Source organism: Quercus suber, unplaced genomic scaffold (assembly GCF_002906115.3).
Source record: "Quercus suber isolate HL8 unplaced genomic scaffold, Cork oak 2.0 scaffold_175, whole genome shotgun sequence".
In the NCBI taxonomy this organism is placed as follows: domain Eukaryota; kingdom Viridiplantae; phylum Streptophyta; class Magnoliopsida; order Fagales; family Fagaceae; genus Quercus; species Quercus suber.
In genome coordinates, this window is record NW_027069635.1 from 630811 (window position 1) to 646467 (window position 15657).

Here is a 15657-nt window from a genome sequence, read left to right on the forward strand (position 1 = left end):
TTCACAATTTCTCTACTGTACTGGCATCTCTCTTTTTCTCAATCCCACCATAGTTTTCCTCTTTATTTGGTTTTCTCTCTCTATTTTCTTTCTCAAACTGAGCACCGGGAATTTTTTTTTTTTTTTTTTTTTCTGTCACCAATTTTTGAGTCTCTTCATCTCCTGGACCTGACAACGTGATCGGCATCCTCAAGGTCACCTTTCTTCTCTCATGCAATGCTAATTATTTGTGTGAATTCTCTGTTTATTTATTTATTTGTTTTGGGAGGAACGTAAACCTTGTTTCTGGCTTTTGTGTGTATATGTGTTTTCATTTTTTTTTTTTTGAGAAAAAAAAAGCGTATATTTTTTTTTCTCAAAAAAAAGAAGTGTATATGCGTTTTCATCTGAATTTCTAATCTGTAGGCTAGCAATTGCATGTGATTGTCAAATAAAGAATGTTTTTTTGTTTGTTAGTATTATAATCTGACAAGCTAAGTGTGTTGGCATATTAGGGAATAGTTGTGAATGTTATGATATAGTTTTTTTTTTTTAAATAAATATGATATCATTTGTATTACTTTAGGTTTAGCAAAACTAAATGGATGATGCATCATTGAAATGAAAAATTCACATCAAATCGTTCTCTTCTTCTGTAATTTTTTTTTATCTATTTAAATTGATTTTATTTATTTATTTTATTGTGGTTCACTATCTGGCAGTATATTTCCAATGGCCTCCATGAGCACAGAAAAAGCCTCATCTTCGTTATCATTTTTTTCAACACCACAATGGAAATTCGATGTCTTTCTTAGTTTTAGAGGTGAGGACACCCTCTATAGTTTCAAGGATCGTCTATATGATGCCTTGAAACAAAAGGACATTTTCACCTTTAAAGACGATGGAAAACTTGAGAAAGGAAAATCGATTTCACTGGAGCGATTGAAAGCAATAGAAGAATCAAGATTTGTTATTGTCATTTTTTCAAAAAACTATGCATCTTCAACATGGTGCCTAGATGAACTTGTAAAGGTCACAAGATGGATGAAAGAGACAGGAATGACAATTCTACCCGTTTTTTATAATGTTGATCCATCTGATGTACGAGAACAAACAGGAACTTTTGCAAAAGCTTTTCTTGAACATGAAGAACATTTCAAGGAGAACAAAGAGAAGGTGCAAACATGGAGAGCAGCATTAAGAGAAGTAGCCAATCTCGCCGGTTGGCATTTACAAAACGAGTAATTTAATTTAACATATTTATTTTATTTTATTTTGAAATAATTCTTTCTATATATATAGCATGAATTATAGTGTCAAAAAATGCAACAAGAATTTTGTGTATAATATATGCTATGTTTAATTTTTGCACATTATGTATGATATGTAATCTGTACTACAATAAACAGAATAGGATTTGATAGTTTCATCTTTTAATTGTCAAAAAATTTACGGAAAAAAATCTTTTTTTATAGAAGAATTTACTGAAAAATCTTAAATGTTGAAAAAGTGATAAAAAGAACAAGCGTGATGAAGAGAGATCCGTGTCCAACAGTCCAAGTGCAAACGTAGTTAAAGATAAACACAATTACATACATATTAAATGTTCCTACCTAATTTTAATAATACTACTGATGTCCAAAGCTTTATCAATTCTTGAAAATATCTTGGAAGGACAACATTTTTTTTTTTTTATACAAGATATAATTTTTATTCTACCTTAATCTAAGTGTATATCTTTCTAAAAAAAAAAAAAATGTATATGTGTGTGAAGTTTTCTCTTGGAGACTTGAATCCTATCTCTTGCTCCCCACACCCCACAAGCATTTATACTTGTGGAGTAACCACCGCACCAAGGGTGCACGGTGGTTGTAAGGACAACATTTGCTAGAGTATGCAAACTATTTATTTTTAATTGCTCTATTTTAGTTCAAAAGAATAGTTAGTGTGCTAAATTATTTATATACTTAATTTTATTTCTTAATGTAATTTTTGTTATAGTAATGTAAGCAATTATTCAATATTTATATTTTTCAAATAAGTTATGAAAATCGAGTTATTATGAAGATCTATTGAAGAGGAGCGGCTAATTTTAGAATATAGTAAAATTTATCATTGAAGTTTATGTTTGAATTAATAATAGTTTCTTTTATTGATATAATACACACACACTCACACACACACATATATATATATATATATAAAGAAAACTTGGAATGCTAAAATGAGTTAGAAGTGTGTTTTTATTAGACCTCAAGTAAAATTGGTAGAAGTGGTTTTAATTAAGCTTGACATGGTTCTAAATAGATTAGAAGTAGTGATAAAAATCCAGACTTACATAATCAGCTTCTATTGCTTAGTTTGTATATTTTTTTTACTTTGATTTGTTTACTTTTTATTTTGTTAATTAATTCTAATAATATTATTGTTAGAATATTGGTTAAATGATTCAATATTCACAATTTTCTAATAGCTTAAACTGTTAGGATGATCAATAATTTAACAGTTAGTAAATTAATTTTAATTTACAGATTAATTTTGATGATGTTGTGCCCTGGAATACTACTAATCATGTATAGAATAGAACATATTCTATTAATCAATAGTTTGAGATTCATAACAGCATTAGGACTGTGTGGAGCCCAGAAATAATTCACCAAACTACAGTATTAAACTAATAATTTTGAATTCCCCCTCTCAAGAACTTGAAATGATCACTTACTTTAGCTACGATAATACAAAATCTTCTGCCTATGATTGTGGAACATAAAGTGGACTATTTAGAGTGGGACATATATATATATATATATATATTTGTGTGTGTGTGGGGATAAATGGGGAAGTACTTGGCGTTATATCCTCCATCTTAGGAACAACTTAAACTTCTTTGGCCGATCAACTAATCTATAGCCCCTTTAGAATATAAGCCAGTATATCCTAGTCTAATTTCAATGATTATTAAATACTGTATAAGAACAACAATTTTTTAACATTTCAACTCATCTTTATATTACTACCGCACACCCTTGGTACGATATTCACTTCACAAGTATAAGTGCTTATGGGGTGTGAGGGGTAAGGGGTAAGGGTCAGGTTTAAGTCTCTAAGAGGGAGCTTCACACACATATACACTTAGATTAAGATAGAGTAGAATCTATATCTTGTAAAAAAAAATAATAATAAAATAAAATAAAATAAAAACTCATCTTTATATTAGATTGACTCTTGTCTTAATCATTGTCTTAGGTTAAAATAAATTCTTGCAATGCTTTTAAGCCAATTTTGCCAAAATCCTAATAGACTCGAGTGGAGATTCAAGGAGTTTCCAATTTTGCCAACTACTTCCAATTGCATAGTTTGATTCTTATGGCCTATTGGTTTTTATAAGTAGTTCTTATTATGGTCCTACAATAATTCTAGAAATATAACTTGTTCCACAATTTTTTCTATAACTTTTTGGAGTGGTGGGTTGTAAGTGATGTCAGGTAAATCTATGTAAAAGTATTTACCCACCACTCACAATGCGAAATCTTAGCAAATTGTGAAAAAAGTTGTGGAATAAGTTGTCTTCATAGTAAAGTTGTGTAGTCTTCTATTGTGTGAAAATAACATTGATAATTTTATGAGTAATACTAGAGACAAAAAAATATCACAAATTGTTGAGATGGTAAATCATGCTTGGTAGAACATCACTAGCATACGAGTCCACAACCAACACATTTTTTACCATTCACCAATCACAATCGGTCAACTCAATAGTTGTTGTGAACAATGTTGTGCAACTTATTGTCTAAGTAGACTTAAATTACTTAATGTAATTACGTAGAGGTGTTGCTACTTTTTTTTTGAGGGAAGTGCATGCTACTTTTTAGTTGCTAATTTCACATAACTTGAGTTTAATTAGATATCAAAACTTGAAAATCAAAAGGGAGCTAGTTATCTTAAAACTCCATTGAACTCCTCCTTTTCTTAAAGGCTTACAACATGCGAGAGTAGGGTGATTCAAACAGAAGTTCTCAATATGAGAACCACATGGTGCAGTGTTGACTGTTGAGCCATGGGACTTTTGAGTTTTGACAAGTGAACTCGTTTTTTACTACAAACAATTTGATAGCACCTTTACACTTCACCTGTTCATTTTAGAAGCCAAAAGCGGTATTCATGTGCATTATATGGATTAATAATAAAAAAGAAAAAATCCTGTGTATATTAAAGATATAATTTACTAAAGTCTAGGAAATTTTAGAAATAAAATAGATATAAATTTCTTCTAAAAATAATCTCTTAAGTTACATGACTGAAATACATTGAATTAAACTCTAATGGAACTCCAATAATGTAAAATCTACTAACCTTCAAACGCAATTATCTATGGAAATTAAGAAATATTTCATGGAACAATCCATAATTGTATGGTTAATTTTATTTTTTGATAAACAATTGCATTGTTAACATTAACTATAACACAACACTTATATGGGTAGTTCTTTCGATTCTGGCTTGGAGCATTCAATTACATTTATGCATTCCGATTTCAGTTTTAACCAACTAAACAGAATGCCACATATCTACTAAATTTTTATTTGGGTTCCTGTCATGGTAAATTTAGACTTGCAGCTTATTGTTCAATCTTTTTTGCAGGACTGAGACCAAATTTATCCAAAACATTGTGAGACTGATATTAAATAAATTGAGTGACACATTTTTAGTAGATACTAACGGACTAGTAGGAATAAATCTCCGAGTTGAGAAATTGAAGTCACATTTAGCCATGGAGTCAAACGATGTTCGCATTATAGGAATTTGTGGGACGGGAGGAATGGGTAAGACAACTCTTGCTAGAGTTGTTTATGGTATGATTTCCAATCAATTTGAAGCTTCTTGTTTTATTGCTAATGTCAGGGAAGTTTTTAAAAAATATGGTTTACTTTGGTTACAACAAACACTTTTGAATGAACTTTTGATGCATAATGATATGAATGTACAAGGTGTTGATTGTGGAGTTCTCATCAAGAATAGGTTATGTCACAAAAAGATTTTTCTCATTCTTGATGATGTAAATGAATTAGACCAACTGAACAAATTAGTTGGGGGGCATGATTGGTTTGGTCCAGGTAGTAGAATTATCATAACAACAAGAGATGTGCATTTGCTAACGACAAGGAAAGTAGATGGAATATATGAGATTGAAGGATTAAATTATGATGAAGCTTTTCAACTCTTTAATTTGAAAGCTTTTGGAAAGGAGCATCCTACCAAAGATTATCTAGAGTTGTCCCAAGCCTTCATACATTATGCTAGCGGTCTTCCTTTAGCCATTGAGGTTTTCGGTTCCTTTTTGTTCAAGAGACGTATAGATGAATGGCAAAGTGCATTAGATAGACTCGAAAAATTTCCCGAAAGAAAAATTCTTAATGTGCTTAAAATAAGCTATGATGGACTTCAAGAAACAGAGAAGGAAATTTTCCTGGATATTGCATGCTTCTTTAATCACATGAGTCGAGATTTTATCATAGAAATAGTAGATCATCTTGAGCTTCTCCCTAAAATTGAATTAAGGGTTCTTAATGAAAAATCTCTCATAAAATTTCATGACAAACAATTGTGGATGCATGATTTACTACAACAAATGGGTCGAGACATAGTTCGTCACGAGTGCTCTAAAGATCCTGGGAAGCGTAGTAGATTGTGGGTGTATAAAGACATTGACGATGTGCTAACAAAAAATATGGTATGATGTTATTTAAACGACACGAGCAAATACTTTATTTTTCACACACACATTGAGCAACATAATTTAAATTACAATAGTTCTATTCATTTTACTCTAATCTCTCTTTCCTAATTATAGGGGACAGAGGCAGTTCAAAGCATAGTATTAGAGCTGTCTGAACCGAAAAAGGTATATTGGGATCGTGAAGCCTTTTCAAAGATGAAATGTCTAAAGTTGCTCCAAATTCATCGTGTTCAACTAATGCATGATCCCAAACATCTTCCTAATAGCTTAAGATTTCTTGATTGGAGTGAGTACCCTTCAAAATCTTTGCCATCAAGTTTCCAATCAAATGAACTTGTTAAACTTCGCTTGAATTGCAGTAACATCGAACGACTTTGGAAAGGAACAAAGGTAATTTAGGAACTCTTATAAAACCTTTTTTTTTTTTTTTTTTTTGTTTAGTTTCATTAAACTAAAAGACTTTGTAGAAGCTAATTGTTTCATGTCTCTTTTTTTTGTTTTTTTTTTTTGGGTGTGTGGTGGTTTCCAACAGTCTTTTGAGAGGTTGAAATTCATCGAATTGAACAATTCCTTAAAACTTATTGAAACCCCAGACATCACCGAAGTCCCAGTTCTTGAGAAATTGATTCTTGAAGATTGCATAAAATTATGTGAGATACATCCATCAGTTGGAGTTCATGAAAGGCTTACTCTTCTTAATTTAAAAGGTTGCAAAAGCCTCAAAATTCTTCCAAACAAATTTGAAATGAAGTCTCTTGACATTCTTATTCTTTCAGGATGCTTAAAACTAAAAAGAATTCCAGAGTTTGCAAAAAACATGGGATGTGTATCTGGGCTTTACTTGGATGGCATTGCTATTACAAAATTACCCACCTCAATTGGGAATTTGACTAGACTTACTTCATTAAGTGTAAGAGATTGCGAAAATCTTATTTCACTTCCTCTAACTCTTTTTAATATGGAGTCACTTGTAAATATCAATTTTTCCGGATGCTCAAAACTTTGCAAACTACTAGAGAATTTGGGGACTACTGAAAGTGTAGAAGAGCTTGATGTGGGTGGAAGTGCTATAAGAATGATGCATTCTTCCAATGCTTTCTTCCAAACTCTTAAAAAACTAGCTTTTGGTGGATTTAAGTTGAGGAGTCCCGATCCCATTTGCTCGTTATCAACTTCGCTATTGCGTTCATGTTCTTTGATCAATTTGGATATAAGTTATTGCAATCTTAATGCAATCCCCAATGACATTTGCTGCTTATCCTCCTTAAAAGATTTAGATTTAAGTGGAAATAATTTTGGTTGCTTACCGGAAAGCATTGCTCAACTATCTGTTCTGAAATCTTTGAAGGTAAAGAATTGCACAAGCCTTCTATCATTGCCGAAGCTTCCATTAAATATTGATTGTATTTGGGGATTTGGTTGTACCTCACTGGAAACAGTACCAAATCTATTGAAACCAAATTCTTTATGTGAGGCAGAACTTTGGCTTTCAGGTTGCAGTAAACTGGTTGACAATCAAGGCTTCATTGACATGTTTCTTGCAGTGATAAAAAAAATCCTTCAGGTCTCTCTCTCTCTCTCTCTCTCTCTCTCTCTCTCTTTGTGCGTGTGCACGCGCGCTCTAAACAACATGTCTTGTATGTTTCAGGGACACTCTTTTGCGATTAGATACGAAATGGTTATTCCTGGAAGTGAAATTCCAAAGTGGTTTTGTCATCAAAGTACGGGGGCTGAAGTGAACATAAAAGAGCCTTCTCATTTATGTTATGATGAGTGGATGGGAATTGCTGTTTGTGTTGTGATTTGTTCTCATAACCAAATGGTTGACCCTTTTCTATTTGGTAGTCAAGTTTGCTTTCAATTGATAGCCAATGGAGAATATATATATCCTCCAATTGGCACAAGGGTGGCTAAGGTTTCATCAGATCATCTTTGGTTTCTCTATTTGTTTCCTGAATTTTTCGGAGAAGAAGATTTGATAAAATTATTGTGGGGATGTGATGAGAATGGATTCATTAAGATTGGCATTGACATTAGAGCTCGTGACTTTGAGGTGAAGAAATGGGGGTTGCGTATGGTATACAAGAAAGACATCGAAGATCACAACCAAACAATGGCTCAAAGTAGCAACAATAACATCATTCCTTATAAGGGCTTGGATGTTTTCCGTCATAATTTTGTCAATTTGGCAGTGGTAGCGAAAGGTAGCAAAGCCAAGCGAAGTCGTGATGACTATGATGGGACTACACCTAGTGGAGAAGGAAGCTCTGATGACATACCACACCCAAAAAGAATTGAAAGAGTCCCTGAATTTATGGCCCTTGGTAATTCTGATTGTGAGGAGTCAAGTGAGTACATGGAATGTTGTGAGGAATTAAGTGATTGCCAGGAATCTAGTGAAAGTGACCGGGAAGGTTGATGGGATTTGAAAAATGGGTTCAAATTCTCTGTAAGTCAATGAATCGAAATTATTTTTTTCCTATCTTTGCTACTGATTATCTGTAAATTACTTTTTTCTTAATTTTAGTTTTGTCTGTTGCTGCATTAACTTTTTTTCCTTTCCTTTGGCTCTTAGTAACTCTGTAGTTTTGTCTGTTGCTGCATTAGAGTTCTCAAGACATGATTATTTATTAAATAGTTGCTTTTATATAAATTCTTTGAATTATTGTGGTTGTTGTGCTTCTTTTTGCACTGCTTTTTTGTTTGCTTGAATCAACTCTCTCTAATGCTATGAACAGCAATTATACTCACGCATTGTTAGATGAAGATGCAAGAGGCAGACAAAATGAATTTATTATTGTAATTGAAGACAAGGTACGAAAATGTTAATCAAGTCTCTAATGATCAGTGAAGTATTCTCTAAGTACCCTTCTGAAATGCAATGAAATGTTTCCTAATAGGAGTAGTAACTTTCCCATGCTTTGGGTGGGTTTGTGACTAGTGTTAATTGGTGTGCAGTCATCAACCAGATAGGAAAAATCAGTTTATGCAGAAAATTTATGTGGCTCAGCAGTATGCCTACCTCCACGGGAGTGAGCAGCTGAAAATCCACTGTATGAGAAAATAGGGTTATAATAGTGTTACATAACGAAACCCTACCCATTACAACAGTGTTTAAAGATTTCTAGTTGCTACATCAGTTTTTGCTTCATTCCATTCATTACGCTCTGCTCCACTTCACTTGGCCCATAAGGCCTTTTGGCCGGTGGCCTGATAAAAAATATGAGCCAACTCCGCATTTAGTCCCATGTAGCCACTAGCAAACTTTAAAGCTAAAAGCATTTAGTCACATGTAGCAACTAGCATGGGGATATTTGAGATGGACGGCAGCAAAGAGCATTATTGTTTAAACTACTAAAAATTAACTAGTCTTGTCACCTGGATCTCATATTATCTCTGCATTCAAATTCTAAATGTCCCCTCTCCCTTTCCTCCGCCTTCACTATCCCACCCTTCTATCCCTTCGCCTCATCCTCTACCTATCACGAAAACAATGTTGTTAGACTGTTAGACTGTCATATCGGATCAGTGATTTACAAAAGGAGAGCTATGTTATGCAAAGAATAATAGATGGTATTGATTAGTCAATATTACTAATTGTCCTTAACCATCTGTTTCTATTTTTCAATGTTAGGAAATCCTCATCATCCCATGTGATGCTGTGCAGAAGCTTTTGTGAGACCTTAATAATAATTGAATCTCACTTAAAAGTGATATACATATATACCTTTTTCCTCTGAATTTTGTTTGTTAGATTTTTCTTTCTTTTCGCTCTTCTTCTTTTCATACATTTAGGAGTCTAGTAGAATATATAATGTCAAGTTTGAATGGAAATGGGTGCTATCACATGAATTGCCTCATCAGCCAGTAATATTAATAGCATTGCTCTTTAATTATGCATGTTATTTATTACCATATGACTTTTGTGCTTTTGACAAGCTCATAAAACCTCTTTCCAAACGCAGGGGCCTATTTGGTTGAAAAAGGATACTGGCTGTTGCATGCTAGGCATTGTAGAACCCAAGCTGGAAGCTCTGTTATTCGTCTCACTGACACAACCTTAAGTGAAGACCCTGAGCTCTGGAACCAGTTACGCGTGTTACAATTACCTTCTAAAATGATCATCTTTCTTTGGAGGATTATATTGAATGCTCATCTTGTTAGGGCAGAATTGAGAAGACAAATCTCTGAGGAATTATATGCCCTTTTGTGTCCAAGATACACTATAGGCCATATTTTTTTTTTCTCGATATCTAGAGCAATCTGGCCTGGTTCAATATTTCCATTAAAACTAATTTCATTGAGCCTTACGACAGGCATCAGGGGGAATTTAGAGAACATAAAGTACTTCTCAGTGTCTTTTGTCTCTATTTTATGTTCTATGGACTACTAGGAACAAGGCAACCAGGAAGAGAGAGCCTCTCTCTGCCACTTATGTGGTCATGTATAGTAAAAGTTTGATTTTAATGTGCAGGGTTGCTAACAGTTTAGACACAAAGAAAAGCCTCAGCAGCAGCAGATTAAACAAGTCCAGACCTTTAAAGAGTGTTCCAATTCTTTATAACATTAGCTTGAATGGTAGCAAGTCCAGACCTTTAGAGAGTTTTCCAATTCTTTATGAATTTTAGCTTGAATGGTAGACAGCGGACTCCTGATCTTCTACTCTTTTCTTCTTGTGTTTTTTTTGTTCCTTTGTTTCAATGTTCCTAAAAAACGATTTATATTCATGTACTATTGTCATTATTTTTCAGAACATTTATATTTTTCAATGATACAGAAAGCATATTTTAGGGATTGAGTGCGTTTGAGGGGCTGACTTTGCCAGGTTGAACCCCATGATTTCCTCGAGTTTAAATTATACTTTCTTGCTGTTTATGCAACTCTCTGATATGCACCACCAAACCTAAGAACTAATTGAGAGCGACAATGCTGTCTTGTTCTGTAGAATTTTTACTACTTTCTATCTTCTCTGCTACTCACAAAGAAATCAAATCTGACCAGAGAACTTAGTGAATAATGTACACGACTTGTTAAATGTGGATACTTGCGGAGTTCACATTTACAAACGATCCTAAAACAGAAATATTCACAATCTATCAAGAAACACGTAAAGTCAAATCTATTTTAAAACAATTAAGAACAAAAGCACTTACAGGAGAGAATCCTCAAAGCTAAAAGAATTTAATTTCGATTTGTCTGTCCCCAAATACAGTGTTATATATATTACTAGATAGTTATACATGCCGTGATGGATCAGTATTTAACAGTTATAGAATATGAATAGTAAGTAGTACTAAATGGCCTTAGCCATGTGCAGCTTTTACATAAGGAAATCACCGTTCACATCATTGCTTGTGTAGAAGCATTGGTGAGACCTTAATAATATTTCAATCCGATTTTAAAGTAACATCTTTCTCCTGTCCTTCTTGTTACTAGATTTTTCAGATATTTATGAGTTTCATATATATATATATATGTATGTATGTATGTATGATCTTGGTCGAGTTTGAAAGAAAATGCGTGCTACCACACGAATTTCCATGAATCTGAATATTAACAGTTTAAAACTCCTTTTATCATGAAGCAACTCTTTGACTATGTAAGTTTTTACCATATAGACTTTTCTGTTTTTTCCTCTTTTTTGTGCTGCTTGTGAATTTTTCCACCTTTTTAAAACTTTCACTCTTAATCAAACTGAGGGTTCTCCATACCCATTTCAGATCATGACCAGGCAAAGCTGAAATGAACCATAAGACCTATCTCAACTGGTAACTTAATTATGTTATACCCTATCAAAGAGACTTGACTAAAATTAGAATTAAAAGTTGACCATACATCAAATTTGATTATATATTACTAAACACATCTGAGGTATGTTCACCTTTACAGTCATCAGAGTCGAGAAAGTAAGCAACTGTGTAGACAAAGGTTAAAAATTGTAAAAGGTAGCCTACATAGATTGGTAAGACCTCCTGTCCTACTTGCTAAGTTGCTATCATTGTTGTGTGACATCTAGAATTTTAAGTATTCTCACATTCTTCCCACTGGGTTTGTTATTTTGGTTGAATGTATTATATTTCATAGGGGAAAGATGTAACACTATGATAATCATTGTCATTCATTTTAGAAAATTTTATATTTTTTATATTATATTTGTGATTCCCTTAAGGAAGTCAAAACAATCTGCATTTGTTAGTAGGTATTTAAAGTTAACTTTTGCCCACTTTGACTTGGAAACAGGACATGGTTAGGGAGTGATGCTCTGCTGAAATGGCTGCTTAAATTTTAACCACCCCTATCTCAAGATGAGTAGATACTAATAAGTTGATATGGCTTCAATGTAACACATGACATGGTCAATATAAGGACTAAAGTAAGCTACCTTTGGAAGTAGGGGGAACTCAAGAGGATTCTCAATGGAGGGTCATAGCTCTTAGGTGGAGGCATCTATGGGGATTGAAGCTTCCTTTGAAGTTAATAATTCTTGTGTTGAAGTTTGGGCATGAGGACTTACTCATTAAAACAAAATAGTTAAATGAAACTGTTAGATTTATGGTTAAGTGATTAAATTCATCATTTCCTGATAGCTTAAGTTTTTTGGACAATCGGTAATTTAACAAAACCATAATAAGTGATAGTGAATGTGTCTTATGCACCGAGGAAGAGTAAAACTTGGATTATTTATTCTTGAAGTGCACTCTTGCTCAAGCTGTATTGTTTGGATTAGATTTGGGCCTTAAAATTGAGCTCATTTCTCCTTGCTCTTTGAAGCAGCGGCTGGCTTAATGGATGGAGGATCCAAATTTTTAAAAACAGGAATATGTGATATTCTCTAGATTAATGTTGGGCCTACTGAAGAAGTGCTAATGCTCAGCTAGGACGCAAGGACACCGTACAATGGGCTGCATGTCCGTGTCTAACACATATCAGACACAGCTACTTGCGTGTCCCCAACGTGTCTTGCCAAAAAAATAATAATTTTTGTTCAAGAATCATTTTATTGACTTTTAACTTTAATTATTTGTTTAATATTTTTTAATTGTTAAAATTATAAGATTTGGTTATTAATAAATGATGGTCCAGTTAGTATTTGATGGGTTAGATTTTTTTTTTTTTTAAATTAATTGTATTTTAAACATCATTTACTTGTCATGGATTCACTTTATTATTCATTATTGTTCTTAAATAAATATATGTTTAACAATATATAAAAAATAGAAATAAAAATATATTTAATCATTAATTAATATATTAATTGTAAACATCATTTAATAATGGATAATCAATATAATTAATTGTATTTTAAACATCGTTTAATTTTCCATAAATTCACTTTATTATCCATTAATGTTCTTAAATAGATATATGTTTAATAATATATATATATATATATAAAATAAATGCTTAGAAATATATAAAAAATATTTAACAAAAATAATTGATACACATATCCTCATTATGTCATATGTTAATTTTTCAAAAATTAACATATCCTTGAGTCGACCCATACCTATACTTGTGTCCATTTCCATGTTCATACTTCCTAGATGCTCAGTAAAGTTTTGTTTTGCAGTTAAGCACAAGTCTTTAATGCATAAGTTGCACAGACACGGACATTGATACGAGTACGATATAGGTACGAGAGAATGACAATTATTGAAAAAATAGGATACGACACATTTGGGGTACGGCAATTAATGAATTAATATTTATTTTTAAGTATATTTTAAATATTTTTGGACATAATTTATGTTTATTTAAGTTTTAAAATTAAATAACAACAATAAAATTTCAAAATAAAAAAGAATAGGGATTTATTTGAAAATAATTTGCAAAACTTCTAGCCCATGCCCAACCCATTTGCCGGCCCAATATGCTCATGCTCACAGAATTAAGGGATCGTTTAGTTAGAGATTTTTAGTATCATTGTTTAAATATTATGGAATTGGAATTTTTTTTTTTCTAAATAACAATAAATATTAAAAAATTTAGTTAGTTGTCACGGTGCAAAAGAATGTTGAAAAGTAGCATCTCAAGTGTCTAAAACTCGAGTTATAAAACTCGAGTTTTTAAGTCTTGATTTGTAAGTGAATGGGAGATCATGTGAAAAAAAATCCACATGAAAATTGAATTTTAAAGACTCGAGTTCCATAAATTGCAGGAAAACGCCGCTATAGAACTTTAAAACGTCACTATAGGGCTTAAAAACGCCACTATAGCGCTCCTTGATCACACATACAATTTTTTTTTTTTTTTTTTCAGGAAAACGCCGCTATAGGGCTTTAAAATGTCATTATATGACTTAAAAACATCACTATAGGAACTCAAGTTTCTAAAACTCGAGATCTTTGTGACATTTTCAGCACCAAAATACTTGCAAAGCGAGTCTTCGGGACTCGAGTTTTAATATTAATCTCGATTTTTAGAAACTCGAAATGCTACTTTCCATTATCCTTTCAAGCGTTGCCTGACTTACTACATACTTGCCCATTACATTCTTAGTCTGCCCATTCCCCCTGTGGAATTGCATGTGAGTTAAAAAGTGTTGTGGAAATATATGTTTCAATGTTTAGACACTAAAAACTGTTGTTTAAACACATGTACCAAACACCCCTAAACTGCCCATGAAATAAAAACCATCTGACCTTAAAATAAAAGAACATGACATGGCTAAACATTTCCCACAAAGGGTAAATAGCTTTTTAGCTACTATCAAAAATCAAACAAAAAGGTAAATTTAAAAAGAGAAACCAAGCAAGTGCAGATGGCAATGGTGGCTGTAAGTCCAATGAGAGAAAGAAAAGAAGACAATTGTAGTTTTACTTGATCTTTGTTGCCTTTAACATGAACGGCGATGAATACTGTACCAAATGTCAAAATCATGGTGTTCTTCTTCTGTTTTAGCCTCTCCCGTGTCCAGGACATACCTAGTGTGTGTCAACAGTGTTCGAGCCGTATCTAGAATAAAATAATAGTACAAAATATAGCTATAAAATTAGTTCTAGTTTGAATTTTAATAAATCCACCATTGGATTACATCTTCTTATTATATCTTCCTTGCTTACAAATTTTTTAGAAAATTAAAGATCAATAATTATATCATCAACAAATTGTTTAAATTGCAAGTTTTTGTAGTTTAAAATTATACATAGAATATAAACTTATAGCTTATATAGTAAATAATATTTGATTAACTCAAAATAAATATAAACTTATAGATCATAAAGAAGGATTTTTTTTTTTTTTTTTTTTTGTGTGGAAAATAACACTAAAACTCAAACTATTTTGTTAGTTAGCACACTTTTCAAACTATTTAGCAATCTAACAACTCGAGAGTAAAGAACTAGATTTTGCTGTGCAAAATCGAGTATAACGAATTTGATTCCTACGTTGTGGCAGAAGTTGAGGTGGACATCTCATCTACGTAGGCATGCAAATCAAGTCCGTTAGGCTCAAGTTTTATTTTTTTGAAATCGAGTTTATTGGACTAGAGTTTGCTTAAATGAAAATTGAGGCTTAGGAACTCGATTTCTATGTGGATCCCAATGGTGCCTTTTTCATGCTTTTTGGCCACATGCATACATACTAAACTCGAGCCTGTTAGACTCGATTTGATTTAATGAAAACCAAGTCTTAAAAATTCAATTTCTATGCATGGTGACCAACGCCTCCATGTGTAATGTAGGTCAGAGCCGAGCCTTTTTCCCCTTTACCCGTCTCTCTCACTCAGTCACAACACCTCACAGCTCTCACACTCTCCCTCACAGCTCTCACACACTCTCTAACACTCACAAAAAACTCTTTTCCTCAACAAAATTAATCCACTCTCACAGCACTCTCTCACAATGGGAGTAAATCTACATCTCACAAGTAATGTTTTATATAAATTTGAACTTGAGTTATGTTATGTTATTTATTGAGTGAAGTTATTACAACTTGTT

The 15657-nt window shown here is 32.6% G+C and overlaps 1 protein-coding gene across 4 annotated transcripts; it reads left to right on the forward strand.

Moving 5' to 3' along the window:
• Positions 1 to 10510, forward strand: LOC112009137 (TMV resistance protein N). 4 transcript variants are annotated; one of them, XR_010630746.1, is made up of 8 exons: positions 2 to 194; positions 702 to 1220; positions 4621 to 5710; positions 5831 to 6106; positions 6249 to 7280; positions 7365 to 8165; positions 9682 to 10060; positions 10191 to 10510. XR_010630746.1 is itself a non-coding variant. In XM_024041482.2 (7 exons), exons 2-6 carry the CDS (start codon positions 712 to 714, stop codon positions 8133 to 8135), a joined length of 3678 nt encoding a protein of 1225 aa, XP_023897250.1. In that variant the 5' UTR covers positions 2 to 194; positions 702 to 711; the 3' UTR covers positions 8136 to 8165; positions 9682 to 10510. The 4 variants fall into 4 exon arrangements, 2 of the variants coding, with proteins under 2 accessions (XP_065634255.1, XP_023897250.1); XR_010630747.1 differs by having other exon boundaries at positions 9682 to 9805; XM_024041482.2 differs by having other exon boundaries at positions 9682 to 10510.
• Positions 10511 to 15657: the final 5147 nt, after the last annotated feature.

Bases quoted from the DNA above. Each gene is read 5' to 3' on its own strand.
- LOC112009137 (XM_065778183.1), top strand. From the start codon at position 712: ATGGCCTCCATGAGCACAGAAAAAGCCTCATCTTCGTTATCATTTTTT. The intron at 6,107-6,248 runs GTAATTTAGGAA...GGTTTCCAACAG, and splicing joins GACTTTGGAAAGGAACAAAG to TCTTTTGAGAGGTTGAAATT. The intron at 7,281-7,364 runs GTCTCTCTCTCT...TGTATGTTTCAG, and splicing joins TGATAAAAAAAATCCTTCAG to GGACACTCTTTTGCGATTAG.